Source organism: Penicillium maclennaniae, assembly GCF_028827695.1.
Source record: "Penicillium maclennaniae strain IBT 15551 chromosome Unknown utg000001l:1.0-3280838.0:1.0-3283122.0, whole genome shotgun sequence".
Taxonomy (NCBI): Eukaryota; Fungi; Ascomycota; class Eurotiomycetes; order Eurotiales; family Aspergillaceae; genus Penicillium; species Penicillium maclennaniae.
The window spans coordinates 2767198-2786048 of record NW_026623213.1 but is presented as its reverse complement, the minus strand read 5'-3'; the positions used below and the strand labels follow the sequence as shown (position 1 = coordinate 2786048).

The 18851-nt window shown below is 48.8% G+C and overlaps 8 protein-coding genes across 8 annotated transcripts; 4 read left to right on the top strand and 4 right to left on the bottom strand.

Annotated features, from left to right (window-relative positions):
- Nucleotides 1-127: 127 nt before the first annotated feature.
- Nucleotides 128-4067, bottom strand: N7477_001062 (hybrid sensor histidine kinase/response regulator; the record flags this gene model as incomplete). Its single annotated transcript, XM_056962725.1, has 7 exons — nucleotides 128-312; nucleotides 364-478; nucleotides 543-834; nucleotides 885-1886; nucleotides 1976-2719; nucleotides 2772-3932; nucleotides 3991-4067. 7 exons carry the CDS (start codon nucleotides 4065-4067, stop codon nucleotides 128-130), a joined length of 3576 nt encoding a protein of 1191 aa, XP_056827728.1.
- Nucleotides 4068-4878: 811 nt separating this feature from the next.
- N7477_001061 (TauD/TfdA dioxygenase family protein) lies at nucleotides 4879-5669 on the bottom strand (the record flags this gene model as incomplete). The annotated part of the gene is made up of 4 exons (XM_056962724.1): nucleotides 4879-4910; nucleotides 4963-5103; nucleotides 5150-5198; nucleotides 5247-5669. Coding segments are annotated over 4 exons (645 nt in total), but the record flags the coding sequence as incomplete, so codon positions are not given.
- A 592-nt stretch (nucleotides 5670-6261) lies between these two features.
- N7477_001060 (Zn(II)2Cys6 transcription factor domain-containing protein) lies at nucleotides 6262-8030 on the top strand (the record flags this gene model as incomplete). Its single annotated transcript, XM_056962723.1, has 5 exons — nucleotides 6262-6325; nucleotides 6372-6967; nucleotides 7046-7120; nucleotides 7170-7919; nucleotides 7995-8030. 5 exons carry the CDS (start codon nucleotides 6262-6264, stop codon nucleotides 8028-8030), a joined length of 1521 nt encoding a protein of 506 aa, XP_056827726.1.
- A 34-nt stretch (nucleotides 8031-8064) lies between these two features.
- On the bottom strand, nucleotides 8065-8817 carry N7477_001059 (uncharacterized protein; the record flags this gene model as incomplete). The annotated part of the gene is made up of 1 exon (XM_056962722.1): nucleotides 8065-8817. The coding sequence occupies one exon, from the start codon at nucleotides 8815-8817 to the stop codon at nucleotides 8065-8067; it is 753 nt and encodes a 250-aa protein (XP_056827725.1).
- A 1142-nt stretch (nucleotides 8818-9959) lies between these two features.
- On the top strand, nucleotides 9960-11048 carry N7477_001058 (uncharacterized protein; the record flags this gene model as incomplete). Its single annotated transcript, XM_056962721.1, has 1 exon — nucleotides 9960-11048. One exon carries the CDS (start codon nucleotides 9960-9962, stop codon nucleotides 11046-11048), a length of 1089 nt encoding a protein of 362 aa, XP_056827724.1.
- Nucleotides 11049-13001: 1953 nt separating this feature from the next.
- Nucleotides 13002-14970, top strand: N7477_001057 (uncharacterized protein; the record flags this gene model as incomplete). The annotated part of the gene is made up of 2 exons (XM_056962720.1): nucleotides 13002-14863; nucleotides 14919-14970. The coding sequence occupies 2 exons, from the start codon at nucleotides 13002-13004 to the stop codon at nucleotides 14968-14970; spliced, it is 1914 nt and encodes a 637-aa protein (XP_056827723.1).
- Nucleotides 14971-15467: 497 nt separating this feature from the next.
- On the bottom strand, nucleotides 15468-16596 carry N7477_001056 (uncharacterized protein; the record flags this gene model as incomplete). Its single annotated transcript, XM_056962719.1, has 2 exons — nucleotides 15468-16256; nucleotides 16351-16596. 2 exons carry the CDS (start codon nucleotides 16594-16596, stop codon nucleotides 15468-15470), a joined length of 1035 nt encoding a protein of 344 aa, XP_056827722.1.
- Nucleotides 16597-17228: 632 nt separating this feature from the next.
- N7477_001055 (zinc-binding alcohol dehydrogenase family protein) lies at nucleotides 17229-18393 on the top strand (the record flags this gene model as incomplete). Its single annotated transcript, XM_056962718.1, has 2 exons — nucleotides 17229-17838; nucleotides 17888-18393. The coding sequence occupies 2 exons, from the start codon at nucleotides 17229-17231 to the stop codon at nucleotides 18391-18393; spliced, it is 1116 nt and encodes a 371-aa protein (XP_056827721.1).
- Nucleotides 18394-18851: the final 458 nt, after the last annotated feature.

Below are 18851 nucleotides of genomic sequence, written 5' to 3'. Positions count from 1 at the left end.
CACGTAAATGTATAGATTGCGAATTAAAAGAAGCAAACTCCAAACACCGCGCTTCATAACTTCGCTGAACCGTACACATTCGAGGTGATATCATTGATATCAATCGATAGCCATAAGCCTTTTGAGCTCATGGAGGAGAGAGGGGTTTGATTAGGTATTGGTTTGTTCCTGCTTTTTGGGCCTGTTGCTGCATTGATTCTGAAGCAACGCCAGTCACGGCCATGATGCAGGATGGCCTGAGACGTTTTTCTTTTTCATATTGGCGGATTTTGCTGGTTGAGACTAGGCCGTCCATCACGGGCATCGATATGTCTGAAGTTAATTAGCAGTTTGCTTCACAATGGTTTGGGAGAATAGGCTCACCCATTAGGACGAAGTTGAATTGTTGGCTGGATGCCATGTATTTCTCCAGGGCGATTAAACCGTTGGATGCTGTTTCGTAGCTGCAGCCGATTTTGCGGATGAATGTCGCCATGATCTAAGTATTAAACATAAATGACTGCGGAGGATGGGTATCTGAACTGAGAGTTGTGATAACGGACCTTGAGGTTGATGTCGTTGTCATCAACAATGAGCACATGATTGGCTTTAGGCTGTGGGGTAGGTACAGTTGGTGACTCGACAACCGCCGCACCTTGTGATTTTGCTTCAGTCAATGCCTTTGGTGTGATTTCTCCTTCTTCTTCTTCAGGAGGGGAGCTCGGAGGAGGAGTTGATAATGCGTCGTCTGAGGTAGTCATCGGAGTCAAAGTAGGAGCAGATTCAGACTCTGCTGGTGTTTGATGAAGCTCCAAAGCTCTCCGTACAGCAGTCTGAATTTTCTGTGGACCGAATCTTTTTGAACGTCAGCATATTTCCTGGCATTGGGAATGCTGTAGACTTACGGTTGAGTCACCCAGATGACAGTTGGCGCATACGTCGTTTGCATGCTCTTGCTGCCAAGAATGACAAAATACTTGAACTTAGCTTCCATGGCCTTGATTATTTCAAGGCACGAGGAGCCTTCGGCAGCTGCATTGAGGACTGCCTCCTCGAGAACCACAACATCACCTTGCGCCTCCTCGAGGGACTCCGCCAAAGATACACTCCATCCGAACTGGGACATGAAGACATCGGCAAGAGTACTCTGTATCGAAATTTTCCGCTTAGCATCGACGGACAAGACTCCCGTGGGAACCTCATTCAGATCCGGATATCCGTTGAATGCAACCAGACATGCCTGGAATGGCACATTGATTCCATCGGTGCCAACGGCATGTTTTTCCAAGAGCAGTTGAGGCGGAATCGAACCATCAGGATCCTGAACAGGAATAAAGACATCAACTTGAGTGCCAATACCTAACTCACTTCTCACATTGACAGTGCCATTGAGGGAGGTAACAAGCTGGCGAACAATGCTCAAACCCAACCCAACGCCTTCTACCAACGAATCTTCTTGAGCAAACGGGGAGAAAAGCTTGTGTCGAAGGAAATCCGGCGCAATTCCACTGCCGGTATCGGTGATTGACAGATGGGCGATAAAGCTTTGCGATTTGTCTGGACTCGCTACCGAAAGTGAGACCTCAACGAACCCGGATTTCGTCCACTTGAGAGCGTTTCCTAGCAGATTCATGACGATGCGTCGCCATGCTCCAGGTAGAGAGCGAACCATCCAAGATTGGGACTGCTCGATGCGGACGACCAGCGACATGTCCTGGGCACAAGTTCCACCTGATTTGGCCTCATCTATTCTAGGCGAAAACCTGACGATATCACGACCAGACATTCTGGGTGCTCTCTGACCAGTATACAAAATATTTGTTACTTCCTCGACTAGATGGCCCAGGTCAAAATCGGACACAAGACTTGAAGTCTCCCGGTTGCGCTTTCCCCCTAGACTTTTTAGCCTGGGTGAGGTTGTTGATCTTGCAGAATTCAAGCCTAGCTAATGGTCAGTCGAGGAAAGCATCGTAGATGAAGTAAAAAGGACACTCACAAATGATCAGTGGTATCTAACAAGGTCAAACCGGATGTCTCAATCATTTTAATCATTTCTTCCTGTGCCGGTTGGAGAGGTGTGGCATGCAGCAGCTCCGCACTGGCCAGAATTCCGTGCAACGGCGAGCGCAGCTCGTGGCTGACAGATGAGATGAAGTCGAACTTGGACTTTTCAGTAGTCATCCAATGCACCCGGGAGACCTCAGACACAATAGAATCACCAAAGACTTTGAAGTAATGGAGTTCCTCCATACCTAGAACCCGGTGAGAGTCGCGAGCCCAGACCAATGTCCCTGCCATCCAGCGAGACTTGTGATAGTCCCATAGAGGAAGGAATAAAACCGAATCGGCCCCAGGAACAAGCTTCATGACCCGTAGAGAGATTGTTTGGATCTTCTTTGATCGAGCTCCAGAGCTGATGGCGCTTCCGAAAGCCAGGTAATCATCAGTTTCGGCAGAGTCGGACGAGGTAAAGATCTGGCCTTGAGGAAAGAAGGCGATCAATTGGCTTAACAACTCTTCTGTAACGTCAATATCAATGGTGGGAGCGGCATCGCCCGGTGATTTTTTTTTCAAAGCAGAGCTAAGAATATCGCACGATGCGTGGAGATCTTCCGAGGTTGAGCCCGATAGCCCCAGCGGGCTAAGAGATGGGGTAACTGGAAATGGCGCAGTTCCGGTTGACACTGGCGACACGGATTTCGGTAGCGGCTCCCAGCTGGCATGCTCCACGGAAACTTGGCTAGGACTTTATTAGTATTTCTGCAGAGGGCAATAATGGAAGGGTAGCTCACAAAGACGGGTTGCTTCGGGCAGCATCAAGGAAAGCAACGCCATCAAGGTCCATCGAATCCCGAAGCAAGACACTGGCGCGGGAAAAAATTGACGTGATGCGATCGGAAATGGGAATGCTGTCTACAAGAGAAACCAACGAAGCGTTGTTGTTCATAGATTTGAGATCACCGGGGCCACCTGGATTTTGTACATCATCCATCGGCCTTTCTTCTCCTGGGCTCGATATCGAAACGGACTGGTCTGAGTCGAGTGAAGAGGGCTCAGTAGACTCGGGGAGTGGACTATTGAAGAAAGCAACAGATGTGTGTTCTGTGCGGCTGGATGCTGAAGATGCTGAGACGACACCGGCGTCGGTGACTTTGACCCCGTCAAGCGACATAGGCATGTCTGCATTGGAGGCTAACGAGGTCGATTCCAGTCGACGCCCACTGGAAGCCTCGCGGGGATCGAAGTCTGAGTAGTCCTTGACAAAATTGGTCAAGCCTTCAACCAAGCGTTCTGACCGACGATGGCAATTGACCACTCGCACATTTTCCAAATGATGCACAATAGCATCGGCGAGCTCTTGCAGGGTGTCAACTTCGTGGTCGCTGAAATCAGCTCGTTCTCTTGGCTTATCATCGATAACACAATATGTACCGAGGACCACCCCGGACGGACTCTTGAGGGGCACTTCGGCGTAGAATCGAAAATGGGGCCATTCTTGAACATATGGTCGATCCTTGAAGCAGTCTTCCTTGGTCAGATCGCGGATAATATATCTGGTTCGGCTGGCGGTGATGTTGTCGGAATCAATGGTGTAGGACAGGTCTTGACCGGTAAACAGACGGATCGTGTGAGGACATAATCCCCATTCCAAATCGAGCGACCGCACTCCCAGATAAATATCATCGTCAGGCAGGTGAGAGTCTTTATTTCGCAGCGAGACCGATTTCGTCGCCTCGGCGATGATGTGCTGGTTCGACCCGTCGACGAGGGAGATGAAGGATCGGTTACACTGAAGACGGTGCGTTCCGAGTTGTGCCAGCGCATTCAGCGTAATGTCGGCCGAGATATCGCAGGCTCGTGGCTGTTCGTCTTGTTGAGGGGCGCCATCTTGCGATCGCTCACTCTCGGCGACAGGGTCCAGTGGCAACGGTCGATCCAAAGCGCAATAATATCTGCGGTTGGCAGTGGTCAGCGCGCTGATCGGCGGGTAAAAATCGTCTCAGGTCTCACCTTGACAGCTCTCGGATTCTCTCTCGCTCGGCATCACATGGAGGCTGGTGAAAGCCCAGTGAACCCGAGAAATCCATGGCTTTCACGACGAGGCATGCCTTGGACCAACAAGCCCGTGAGCAACGGAATCAAGAGAATGGAAAAAGGGTAAATGATTGAGTTAGAGAACTAGCGACCGAATTAGTCTAGACTCGACGAAAACCTGCTTTCACTGTTTTGGAGAGTCACCGACAGATCCCCCCACTGTACCGCGTCCATTGGAGGGGATTGACATAGCAATGCCCCAAACTGGGCTAGCTTCGCCAGCAGCTTCCGCCCGTGTGATCCATGGCGATCCAGGCGCTTCTAGACGCCGGGCAAGGCCGTCAAGTAAACAAAACTTGAAGGGAACAACAACTGTCTTGTCACCTGATCCATGCAACCCGAGACTGAGACTCCCAAAGCCTCGGCTCAGGTTGGGCAGGAAAGATTTAATCGCTATGCGAAAACCCCCCAGTTGCTGATTTGGAGGTCTAGTGGCGTGAGGATTGAGCGCTGTCTAGTCTATTCACAAGGTTTGATGATCGTCCCCTCGTTTCAACGTTTCCTTACTTTCCGATGCCATCATCGCGATCTTCCTTTAGCGCCGTTAGAACTTTGACAGCAGTGGGTCGATGAATTATCGGATAATTTCTCCGTGAAAATCGAAGCAATCCAACTTGACAATTTAGAGGGGCAATCGAAAAGGTCGTCAAATAAGGAACAAGGCACCGCCAACGATCACTCGATGATGGCGTGCTAAGACGCGGCAATGACTCCACCGTATTGCCACGCATCAATTGTGCGCGACTGCCAGAATTGCGGGGAAGCCACTTGGTTGCCTCGGATAGTAACATAGTAACACGAAAGCTACCGGTAGACACATCTATTGTCCCAGATAGCTGAAAAAACTTAGCAGCTTCCTCGAGAACTTACACACAGCGTGGAGCCTACCAATATCATTTGGCTGGTTCCACTTAAAACGGACCTGAAGATCGTGACCATGCGTAATCATATCATGCAGAAACTGCAGTAAGTTTGCACTTTCTTTGCGAGTCAAGCCATTGATTTGAGACTGGAAGGCGGCTTGTTCATCTGATCAGAATTAACGGACAATAAGAAGGAATGCAATGAATCCTACCTGCAGCAAATATCGATTTCCAGCCTGTAATCGGATTTGTCCGCACGACCTAGAGCATAGTCAGCTTCTATACTGCAATGAACTTGTTCATACTCACAGGATGCACAGCGAACAAGTCATCGCCCACATTAGCAGGTGATCCTCTCTGCTTCTCGTAGATTTGAAACTTGCCCGACCGCGCCATTTGTCTGAAAGTCTCGCCGTCGTGAATAGCAGTAAGACCTTCCAAAATATTTCGGTACGGCTTGCTGATCCGATCGCAGATCTCGTATCCCGACGCCCACAATGTATCACCGCCCGTTTGGGGCAGCTGTGTTAGTCGCAGAGAGGAGAAATCTGCCTGTTGACATACTGATGGGAAGTCTGGAAAGCTTTCTTTGGGTAATTTGAATTTGAATGAAGACTCATTGCGGATCCGAGAGATCTTATATAGTACTTTCCTATATTTTGATTGGAAACACTCGCAGTGCAGCTGTGCTATCGGCTTTCGCCGTTGAGCCTTTTCAGCCCATGACTGTGTCTATTGATCTTTGGTAAAGTGGAAAAAAGAATCGGAGGTCTTTCCACCATTAGTGAACTGAATACCCCACTATAATGTCATCTTGGCGTATGTGGAAGCAAACGTAGGAGAATGTTTGACGAAAGGCTCTCCCTGCTAAACGCCGATGCTCCGACAATCACTAATCAAGAAGGAATGATTTGCCCATTCATCCAGCATTCCTCTTTATGCTCATATAACTCATAGAATAATGCAAGATCCGTACCAGGCAACCCTCGAGCCTTTCGATCTTGACAGTGCCTTTACCTTCGGGTGCAACCCGAGGTCATTCCTTGGGCACAGATTGACGTCTCGTCCTTTCTGGTCCTTCTCAACAAATTTTTCCTCTTTTCTACATACCGGCGTTGAGCACAATGAAGCAAATAAGTCCCGAACACCACATTTTCGAGATTTCCAGGGAGTCATCTTCTTGATCGGGCTGGAAATGAGCCTCAGCTCAGCCCAGATGATTGACACATTCCATTGGCCAAATACCAACACCGGACCCCACTAGCCCACCGGATTCCCAATTTCCATCTCACCACATGCGATTCTCCCTGATGGTCATGGAATCATGGTCGGTATCGGAGGCCGGAGCAAAGGGTGCAAGACCTGTCGCCGGCGAAGAGTGAAATGCGGTACGTCTGTCAGTCGTTCACCGTGGATACAACTAATGTGCTCCAGATGAAGGCAAGCCTCACTGCCAGCGATGCTGCAAGGCTAATATACAATGCGATGGCTACATACAGTATGCCGAGTTCGTGGATGTGACTTCCCAGCTCACTAGCAAGCGCTCTTCCAAGAAGGCCAAATCCACAGTGCTCAGCTCAGCTGGGAGTACAGGGTCCAATGATTCTGTCGTGGAGCTGCCGTTCATGCCATTGACTGTCAACCCAGCTTTCGACGAACAGATTGTCTTCACTTCTCATCTCATTAATAGGCTGTTTTCATGGGCCACGGACCCAAATTCACCCGCCTCCGCTTCTTGGATCCTTTCACTTACCTGTCCAACCGAGGACGAACAAGGTGTCTCGACGTCTTCACTTCGTGCTTTGGCAACTGCTTATTTCGGAAAAACCCACGGACACTATGAACTCGTAAGAAAAGGCGCGGGATTCTATTCTCGAGCACTTACTTCTCTACGTGAAAAGCTGCAAGATTCTTCACACGTCTTAGGTGATGAGGTGCTGGTCGCCATCATCTGCATGGGAATTTACGAGCTCGTCACCTTTGACCAACCAAATGGATGGCTTCATCATTACAAGGGCTTGGCTCGATTAGTAAGTCTTCTTTCTCCAATATATAGTAATTGAACATATAGCATGTGAATGTATAGCAATTGCTAACTTGGGATCTAGACTGCTTTGAGAGGGCCACACTGCTTCCAAGCAGGCATCGCGCACGCGTTACTACCTACGCTTCGATCTTGCATTGTAAGCCACCATAACAGCATTGAGACTTAAGCTTTACTGATTGGTCAAGTCCATTGGATACATCGTTGAACGCAAGCGCTGCTTTCTCGATGATCTGGAATGGAAGACAATACCATGGGCGATCAAGGGCATCGACTCAAAAGAGCCCATTAGCCACCTGCACGACTATCTCAGTGACCTGCCTGGCTTTCTCGAAGACATGGATCGAGTTGTGAATTGGCCTGCTTATGAACCAGGACTCGACGACTTCAAAGCTGCCTACGGTGGACGAGTTTATGCGACCCTCGAGGCTGTTTATACTTGGCGCTGGGACTGGGAGCAAAAATTTCCTAACGCGACATACTTGATTTCGCCCAAAGACCTTGATGCAGAAGTAACCTTGGGATTACCACACAGCCCATTCCAGTCGATCATCTGGTTTTCCAACGCGTATCGCGCTACCGAGTTAATTACCTACAACTGCATCCGGCTGATTGCGACAAGGGCGCTTGAGATATCGGGAATCAGTATTGATATCCCATTGTCTGAGGTGAACTCAACCGATCCTCTAATGCCGATGCAAGGTACTAGACACGACGTGGCCGTGGAGACGTGCCGGATGATGAACTACCATCTTCATGTTCTGAGACGGAGTTCAGGGGCTTTCATGCTTCTTTTCCCGCTGAACGTGTCATACATTCATCTTGAAGGTGATAACGAAGGAGCCAAGACTTGGCTTGAAGGCGTTATGGCCGTTGTTGCGGACATGCATGGGTTTGAAATAGGACGGAAGGAAAATCTACCGCGGCAGGCTCAACTGGTAAGGTTTTCTGAAAACCTAGGTCATCCGGGGTATTCCCTAATTGTCTAATCGCTAATGAATCACAAAATCCAGACCGGGACAGGCACAAAAGCACCCACGCCCGCCTAACGCCTTGCCATGGCCCTTCTCACGACCAAAATCTTCACTGTCTCTGAATATTATCATCTGTATCCCAATCATCATCACCAGCTAGGGTAACCCTTTCGGCTGTAATCACAATCCACAACTCCTTCACCTTCTTCGTTTCCTTACTCTGCAACTTTTCAGCTCTCCCATTCCCTCCTCGCTCCTTTTTCTCAGCCTTAGCATTCCTCCTATCCGCTTTTGCCTGCTTCTTGTCCAACTTCTTCAACTGCTTCTGTTCCGCCCTCTGCGCCGAGTACGCCCCAATCTTTTTCATCCAATTGTCCGGAGCAACAGGTGCCTCAACATCAAACGAAAGCGCCATCACCCGATCACCCAGCGCATCCATTCTCCGCACTGAATGATTCCCGTCACCAGACGCCTCGCCGATCCGATACTGCCCCTGTGCAAATACCAAAGCATCACAATTGATTCCAGTCTGCATGAGCATTTTGTCCGTCTTGCAGACCTGAGCATGAAGTCTTCTTGGGTGAAAAATAATTTCGTTTGCTTCTTTCATATACTGCTTCGTACGCAGAATTGAAGTGGCTGCCATACCCAGTCCAGATGCAAGACTAATGGTGGAACTGACGATCTGAGCCGAGGGGATAGGCACAAAGCCGACAATATTTCCAGTTGTATTTGTTGCTTGTAGGACTGGATTTGCAAAGAATGCTTCATTGAGGCCGTCGATGAAAGTAAGCATATCTCTTGCAGTGATGCCGTATGGTTGTTCGAGTTCATGGGCGCGGGCGCGGGCAAAGGGGCTCATGTGTGCTCCGCCGAAAGCTTTGGTTATTTCTGGTATATGTTAGACATGGACATAGATTTACAGGAGAGATGATTCTTACGAGGAATGATGCATGGTCTTTGAGACTGTCTAGATGATTGCTGTAATTGGAGATGTAATTGAGGGTCGAGGCGGTAGGATGCGTTCGTCGTGAGAGGAACTTGAGGCGGGGATGACTGGGGCTGGTAAGGGATGTTGCAATCTGCCGCGCTATAGTGAGATTGGCCGTTCCAATGTGCTGGAGCATCGTATTCTTGTTCGTTGTGATATTGGCCAGTTAGATGCCGCGGTGGCAACGGCTGGTATTGCAGTTGATTCTGGGATGAGACATATTCTCTTCGAGACTCCACCATCTAGCCTTTGCGAGACACTGCCTCTCTAGATCCTAGGATCGGACATTGAGGCTCGAGAGTACAGGGCGGGGGTGGAGGGAGTGCAGGTGCCTTGGCACTCTCCATAGCAGAAAGATGCTTCTCGTTGCCCTCGTAGTGGATTGCCATGTCGATGTACAGGGTGTAGTCTCAAATGAAGATGCAATTGAAAGGGAACCTTATATACAGATTTATTTTCACCAAGAAACCCGGCGAATCTAAATACTCAAAGTACGCAACACTCCCTTCTCATGCAAAAACACTGAAGAATTACCCTTTTGGGCGCATCCGGCGAGCTGTGGCAGAACTGGCCCCACATGTAAGTGCTGATTTGCCCAGAAACCAGTCCCACCACTCGCGCAATGCGCCCAAAAGAGTCAACTGCCCCAGGGAACGAGGGATGTAAAGCTTGAGTCAAATCTTGGATCTTTGGAAATAAGGCGGGAGGCGGTATTTGGGATTTAATAGACCCCTGTTATTGGTGACCCCTGGAGGTGGCTGAGTTTATAGCTCGCTGATTGAGTCCGATCGAGTAAACTCGACGCTACCTAACACTTTCCCGATAGGGCTACTGATGTGCTACTATGCATTCAAGGCAGCCTCATCTTATAGATCATTTACCTATAAATTAAGTCCGCGAACAATTATCAATTCAATATCGATCTTGAGTGTGTTTTAACAAGCAACCGCTTTTACAACGCTTTTACAATCTACTATCTGCAGCATAGTAGGTACATTTTTCGCACGTTCAAAATGCATTTCTCAAGGAGCTTGCTTGCCTCTATGGCACTCATTTTGCCAGCAATTGCCCTACCTGCAACTTCCGGTCAGAATAAACTTCAACCAGCAGCTGATGCAGTACCTGGAGAATCCTCTCTCTTTGTCAACTATGCCGGCAAGAAGTCACCGATCGCCTCCGAAAGGATGAAGACTATCTCTGCAAGTAGCTCCGGCCCAGCTGGACCAGATGATCTTCTCTTTCAAAATCTACTCAGCGCAGAATGGATCATCTACTCTCTCTATCAAGAAGCAGTAGACACCTTCTCACCCTCGGACTTCACCAAACTGGGTCTCCCAAACAACACCTACCAACGCATCGTCGAGATCCGTGACAACGAAGCCGGCCATATCCGTATTTTTCAGGACCGGATTTCCACAAACTCTATCAAACCTGGCCCTTGTCAATATGAATTCGGCTTTAATACCAGCGCCAGCGCCTTCCTCGCATTACAGGTCTACATCGAAGTCTCAAGCATGGTCTTCCTCACAGGCCTTTCCCTCCAAGCCGAAGCAAACATCTCCAAGTCCGCACTGATGGCGATCGGTCAAGTTGAAACACGTCACAATACCTGGGCACTCCTCGATATCTACAATACCGATCCATTCTCTGGACCCTCGGATACAATTTACCCCTACGCCAACCAAATCCTAGACATGACAAACGCATTCATTGTTCCGGGTAGCTGTCCTGCCGAAAATCCCATATACCCAACACCCCGCCAAGGTCTTCCCCGAATCAATATCGTCGGAAATGGAACAACCGCGCGCCCTGGCTCAGATATCAAGCTCGTTTTCGAGCCTTTGGATAATCAGCCTAAGTTCGAGATTGGGAAAGATTATTATGCTATTCTTTATCACGGTTTGGACACTGTGAGTGTGCCATATAATCCCAAGCAAAATAGTGTCAAGATTCCGAAGCAGTTTGATTCCGAGGTCGGGATTATTCTGGTTTCTATCGCGGATGAGAGGGATGCGCCCACAGAGGAAAGTGTTGTGGCTGGGCCTTTGATTATTTTGGAGCAGCCCGGAGTACTTACGCTGAAAGAGCCTTATGTTGACTAAATGGGGGCTTTCAGCGCTGGAGGTCATCTAGCCTGGAGATCGTTTACAATTAGTTCTGGGTGCGGATCTGACAGTTTCTGGGTGTTTCAAACAGTTAATAGAGTCTCTTGATAGGATACAATTTGTGCTTCCATGTTGACGTATCATCGATTCCAAAATCTTTTATGTGCAAATTCTGCGCTATTCAACATATTGCTGGTTGCGTGAGTCCTCGTTAGCTTAATACGATGGTTTCAGTACTTGAGTTACGATAAGTAAGAGTTTGAGTAATGCGAAGCTATATTAGCATTCAGAAATGAGCACACATTGAAGTATCGGAAGTGAAATCCATCAATGACATCAAAAGACCAATAGAAAGCCCCTTGATTCTACTATAAGAAAGCAGGACTTATCATAGTCCCTTCGTGGAAGTGAGATATCAATCTCTCGAGCACGGAATAAGCCTATATCTTCTCTGCCTAAGTACTTGTCAAAGGGAGCCCCGCACTCATAGGGGTTCTGGACAGTCGCGTGGGGCTGCTCTGAGAGTCCTCATAAAACAGCATTGTTACACCTGAACTACCCCAAACGCCTTGATCAGGACGGCCCCATGCATCAACGGTACTTTCCCAGATGCTCTCTATGAATTTGTCCAGTTTCTCCGGCCACCATAAGGAATTTTCGAGCAGATGTTTCTTGAACTCAGCTGACGTCTTCAAAGCTGGTTTCTGGCATCTCATTGATCCGAGATATACGGCCCACATCTGACGCTCATAATCTGGGCGGATACGGTTCGTCATCTGAAGAGCGGTGAGGCATAGAATGCCATATATCATTGAATATGGTCCACAATAGCCACGGGCAAATCACAATGATAGTAACAATTACACGTGCCGCGCTCGCCGCTTCACTTCTTCAGAGAGCTGTGGGACGAGCGTGGAGAAACTGGGTCAAAGAGGAAACTCGGAGCATCATCTTCTCTCTATCCAGAAATGGAGCCTGCAGGAAATCATGATGCGACACTATGTTACAAGTGACATTCTTGTCCCGATCAGATGAAAATGTATCATCCATTAATTTGACTCATAGAACTGCATATAGTTGAAGGACTTCAGCCAAAACAAACAGCATTGAGAATACTTGGTAATTTGATGCGTCTGGTTGTAGTGCGGAAGAGACCACAAGAGCTTCTGTGAAAGCTGCAAAGGCTATATTCTTGAACATGGTGACATATCTACGAAAACAGCGTGGATGATATTTAGAGTAGTGATGAAAAGAAGCAAGTTGAGGAAGGTATACCCCGGAGTTTATGGCTTCTTGCAATGCTCTAAGAAAGGATACTTCCCCTTTGTATTACTGCTTATTTCCTACCATAAACAAAGCTAGACAAGAGAAAAACCCTGGGAAGGTCGCTCGCGATAAGTGGGGGTCAATACGAAGCGAGGAGCGACGATCATCAAGGCCCACCGAGGCTAAACGGGCCAGCTGGGCTGGTGAAATGTTGGGTGTCCCGAACCCACTGAAGCCAATTATTTCAGATTTCCCACGTATACGCGCAAGCTGTTCTTTGAGGCAAAAGACATAGGCCAAATCATACGCACCATCGCTCGAAATTGGATTTAGTCGGCCTGACTGAGCTTGATGACATGCGACCTCTCCTGCCTTCAGGGGCTTGCTCTCTGGTTCCACCCCTCTGCCACGTAGCGCCAGTCCCGCGTAGATGCGCCGCTTCAGGCTCTGTTTCGGGGGCCAAGAAGAGGCTTGGCCCCCAATCCGCACTAATAACCCAGTACAGCCCTAAAGGTCCGCCTGAGTCGATCTTGTTGCTAGGTTCCACCCATCGAAAGGCCCCGGTCGCATGCGCAATTGTGATTTCTCCTCTCTGATTCTCTGTTCAATTTCCCATCGCATTCAACCTTGACGCGTCGCACACCTCCAAGAACATCTCTGACTTTGAGGTTGGCGCCGGTTGAGATGGAGTCAACTTCATATTTTTTTCAATCTTCGCTCCGGACTTTGCACGCCGGCGCAACGACAATACTTGGAGCTATTGGCGCAGGAACATGGAGGGAAGATCAATACGAATTGCTAGAAGGGGCTCCGCGGAGGTCCCAATCCTATTATGCGCACTCTAAAAAGAGGACCTGGACCATTGTCGGGCTGACAACGACGGTGATTCTGGTCCTTTGGTACCTCGTTGCGGGTAATCTCTCCGAGACTTCAAATCGACCCACCGATACGCTCGAAGAACGCGCTTGTCACCACCCTGTAGCTCGACTTGTCTCAACTGCTAGGGAAGCCTTCAGCGAGACCCTACAACACCAATCTAAGTCCTTGGCCGAAGCAGTGGCAGAATACCAGCGACGATATCAGATGCCTCCGCCTCCGTATTTTGATGAATGGTATAATTTTGCAACGTCACGCAACACAGTTTTGATTGACGAGTTTGATACAATATACCATAACCTTCTGCCATTTTGGGGACTCACGCCTAGTGTGATGCGCTCTCGTGTCCGAGAAGATCTTGGTCGGATAAACAGCACTTATGTCATGGGAATCGCCATTCGTAACGGCAGGATCCTTGATTTTGGCAAGGGCCAGGGAGAGTTCCAGAGAGAAGCGACAATAAAGATTCTCGAAAAGTTCTCTCAATGGCTACCAGACATGAACTTGCAATTCAATGCTCATGACGAGCCGCGAGTCGTAGTCCCACACGAGCAGTTGCATAGATTTGTCCTCGAAGGCCAAATGGCACAATCTCGGCTTAAATCCCAGTCGAATATTTTAAAGTCCTTCTCAGCGGGAGATATGGATGACCCAGTTCCGCCAGTGCCGGCTTCTACAAGCAGGTGGAACAACATTGAATTCCAAGAGACATGGCTTTATTCGCGACTCTCATGCCCACCAAATACACCTGCTATGGCGCTAGATGGGAACGCGCCGGACAACACAACTGCCTATGCCATGGAACCTTTGGGTTTCGTCTTCAATCAATCTGCGGCTAGTGACATCTGCAATAGCCCATCACTACGACATCGACTTGGGGTCTTTCAACGGCCTAATTCTTTCAAATTGACAAACGAACTTACCCCAATGTTTTCCATGTCTCATCCGTCCTCGTTCCAAGACATTGGTGTTCCTTCGCCATTTTATTATGAAGATATGTCGAGCTTTGACCCGGAACGCTCGGTGCCGTGGGAAGAAAAGCAGCCCCAGATCTGTTGGCGGGGTAGAACCACCGGGGGCCACAGTCAAAATGGCAGCTGGCGCAACCTGCAACGTCAGCGTATCATTGGAAATATGACTCACCCCCAATCGCCCCAATATATCATGCATCAAAAGACTGATGCGGCATGTACCTCGGAACTCGACACCACTTGGGAGATCCAGGAAGCGGACCAGTCCCAGGTAGAGGATTACTTCAATGCCCACTTCACGGGTATCATCGATTGCGATGATGACTGCGCCGAAGAAAGAAAATTCTTCGATGATATTGTGGAACCAGAACCTCAGAGTAATGCCTGGAAATTCCGGTATCTGCTGGACATAGATGGCCATGCGTACAGTGGTAGGTTTTACGCCTTGTTGCGCAGCAAGGGCGTTCCGTTCAAAATGACTTTCTTCCGTGAATGGCACGAGAACATCTTGATTCCATGGGTTCACTATGTGCCGATTAACAAGGATGGCAATGAACTTGCTGAATTGGTCCGTTTCTTCGAGCAGGATGCCGCAGGTCGGGACATTGCACGATCCATTGGCGAAGATGGCCAGTCTTGGGCTGCTCGGACCCTCAGAAATGATGACATAGAGGTCTACATGTTTCGACTTCTCTTGGAGTAAGTTTCCCTTGTCCGCCTTCCCATTGCTCAACACGCTAAATCATACTTGCAGGTACGCTCGTGTACAAGATGATGATCGAGAGAGCCTCGGGTTTGTTTTATAGATGATGCAATTTTTCGATACTCCTGGGCAAAGGCTATGTGACGGCGTATTGGGATGCTAAACCTATGTAAAAAGGTAGAATAATTGTACAAGGTAGTTCACGGCTCGTTGACAATAAATATAGACAATATTAATCCTTCGAACTATCGTATGAGAATCTTAGTGGTCAAGATATCTTTTCAAAGCGGCAGCAAAACACTCAAATAAAGGTACGTCTCCCGATGTGGTATAGGGCTTTGAGGTACAAAGAACCATGAATTACTTCTGTAGAAGTAAAATGGAGATATTCCTTCCCGGGTTTAAAAGGGCCTATAACCATGATTGATGTGGACGAGTCAATGGAGGGATAAGAATGTCGTTGAATTAGCATTACTATTGCTAAATTTAGGAGTATGCAAACGATCCAAAAAAAAATTGAGGAGACTATTAAATCTTGCTACATGTCTCTATAGAGGTATCTCCGAAAGGAAAGATGTTTTCGAGGCTTTGGATGCATCACTAACTCCATCTGTCAGCCAGAGCCCCTCCTGGAAGAAACGCCTGTAGCGCGATATTCTCTTTGTGATATAGCCGTAAATACGAGCAAATAGAAGGACATTCCACTTTAGCCCTGAGTTCAATCCACCATATACTGCGACCTGTTTTGCAGTACCACAGGTACAGCAACAACAGCGCTACAGGGTCCCTTTCCCGGAGCAAGTCTTCGAAAGGACCACTAATGATGCGCGTGAAAACCTGGGTTTGACCTGTCGTGACTTCGCTATCCGGGTGATCCAGGATCTGGGATACTGCGTGGGCAGCATTGAAATACGCGTTGTTATTGGACGTGGATGAGTCTGTGAGGCGACAGACGGCAACCAAGGCCCTTGGTATACCATCTACACCGCTCTCTGGCAAGGGTGAGTTGATATCAGCATAAGTCGCCGCCATGACACGGAACAGACTGTCCGATCGTAGTGGGTTCATAATGTGCCACAGTGACATTTTCCCATTGAGCATGCGCAACCAGTCCAAATCTAAGTGGTCAGAAGACTTCAAAGGCCACGATTGTTCTGGGGTGTATGCGTCAGGGGATGAGAAAGTCAACATAGCCAGAGCAGCTGCAGTGCCCCAGATTGGATCTTTGTCTTTCGTTTCAATTGGCTCGCTTAGTCGCTTGTTAAGGAGAGCTGTACTTTGAGACCAGTGGTAGCATTCTTCTAGACTGCGAGGGCTGCCTAATGATCTATTTAGATAGCGGTCGTATGTAAGTGCCACAGCTAGAGAGGCGTGCATCAAATATGGGTTCTGTAAGCCACATGTCAGCCAAGGCCAGGCCTTCAACGAATATTCCCGCTTGCATTATGTCTGATGGTCACAGAATGAATTCATTAATACTTACGGCGAAGGCTAGCCTTAAAAGTCTGCGATTGACATGTCTCATATTGGGGTCATCGGGGGTGAGGAGACTTCGTCCAAGATACCGGGTGATGAAATCTTGACACTTTGCGTTCAATTGATAGGATATAGATTCGTCAGACGTCCATACAGCACTGGAGATAGGGGGCCGAAGCTCGACTTTTCCTCGAACTACCAACGCCCTCCTTGGATCAGCGGCTATAGATTGTAGGTCGGGAACATTAGACATCCAATTACATAGTACCCCAAATGAAGTACACCTCTTGCAATGTGGCTTGCTTTCGTCGCACTACGATGATTCACGAAATTCTTTCAGCCAGGCGCCAGTCTAGAATAGGTGGGAGTCACCGACCTTGAGTTTTCTGAGCTTGCAATTTCGGCAGCCAAATCTCGACCTCCGTGTAGTCCTGCGCTTCGGGACCTCTCTTGGAGAATTCGAGGCCATACTTGATTAATTGATCAAAGAGTTGATTTAGATTGCGTACGAGGGATTTTCCCAAGCTCGTAATGGACTTGATACCGATGAGGTCCGTAAGCCGGTGGGGGCGGTCATGGCCTCCAAGACACTAGTCTCACATCGTCACTGACACAGACACGCTAGCCTTTTTACGGCAACATCTTTTCTTCCACGCTAGCTAGTCTTCGGAAGCAGCAGGCTTTGATTGGCTGTGAGTACTATAGTCAACAGAGTGTCGCATCGGATGGGCCATCACTACGTAGAAGAGCAAGTACTTTCAAATTATAGCATCGTTATATAAGAAGAAGCTTCCTCATCTTTCCATTGATCCGTGACTTCATAAGATCGCCTCTCCAATTTTCAATTCCCACTCGAAACCCTCTATACTTGCACGAACATTCCAAATGGCTTCCCATCTGGCCGTCATCTCTTCGGCCAAAGGTCAACCCTTTCAGCTCGAAACCCGCCCCACCCCTAAGCCAGGGCCAAATGAACTTCTCATCGCTGTCAAATCGGTAGCCCTCAACCCGGCAGACGCGATCATGCGTGACCAAGGTCTCTTCATACCCACGTACCCCACGGTTCTTGGGTTCGATATGTCGGGTTTAGTTCTCGAGGTTGGCGACAATGTGCCCACCGACACCAATTTGGCTCTTTCTTTCCAACCAGGTATCACCCGCGTCGCCGCCTTCGCCGCCTTGTTCTGGAGGTCCTGCGATCCAGACTATGGCCCATTTCAGGAGCGATGCCTTGTTCCCTGGCAGCATGCTATACCACTTCCAGACGAGAGCATATCTTGGAACCATGCGGCAACCTTGCCCGTCGCCGTTGAGGTGGCCCATAATGCGTGGGAAATTATGGGGATTTCCCGGATGGGACAAACAACTGCTTTTGATCCGGTCTCTGCTGGTCGTACCAGCGAGGATGTCAACAACACGGAACAAAAGAGTAATGTAAGGAAAAGGGAAGCTCTCTTAATCTGGGGGGGCCTCCTCAAGCGTCGGCACTATGGGCGTCCAAACAGCCCGACTGCTGCGAGAAGATTCCAACTCACCTTTCGCAGCCGTGTACGCCACGGCCGGATCGGCGAACCAAAGTTATATTTGTTCACTGGGCGCGGACCGCGTATTCGACTACAAGGACCCACAAGTTGTGAATGAGATCGTTTCGGCGGCCAACGAAGACGGATTAGTGATCCGTCATTGTTTCCTTGCTACCGGGCAGCTGGAGCAAGGTCAGGCTGTGCTGAAAGCCTTCCTCGAAAAAGATCATAAAGGGAAGGTGAAGACGGCGAAGATCGGTTCGGCACCCGTCATTCCTGCGGATGCAGAGGTCGTAGATGGGGTTGAGACGATATTCGTGATGCCGTCAGCAGTGGAAGAGGAAAGACTGGAGCAGTTCCGATACTGGATTGGAACGTGGCTGAGGGAGAACCTAGACAAGGGGACCATCAGGCCGAGTCCGGAACCGATCGTCATTGGGAAAGGTCTGGAGGCTATCAATGCTGGTTTGGACAAATTGCTCCTGGGGGTAAGCTGTACGAAGTTGGTTGTTGAGGTTGCGGAGTGAGTGTCTGGAGAGCACAGTCAAGATTGGCGTAGGAAGATGAGATGATGCCAAGAAGCGGGAAGTTGTCTAGGGGATGTTGATACTCGGAGCTTTCTTGTATATTCTTACGGTGTATACATAGCTGAAAGAGCCTCGACTCACAAAGTATACTTCATGCGTGGTGGAAACAATGACCTAAATGTATGCTTCGCTCCACATTGCACGCCGAATCTTCAACTCAACCACGATGGATTTATATCTCAGAAAATGCGTGACCGTAAATAATAGAAAATTGTCAATACAAGCTTCAGAATTTGGAAAATTAACAAATTCAGGACTCGACATGGCAAAGCACAAGTGCGATCGATCGAGGACATGACATTAGTCAGCGCAGCGCTAGGACGCAAGACGCAACCAACCACCGGCGGCAGCGCCCACGCGATGATGCCACTCCGCCAAAACAATCAATCGCACCTCCT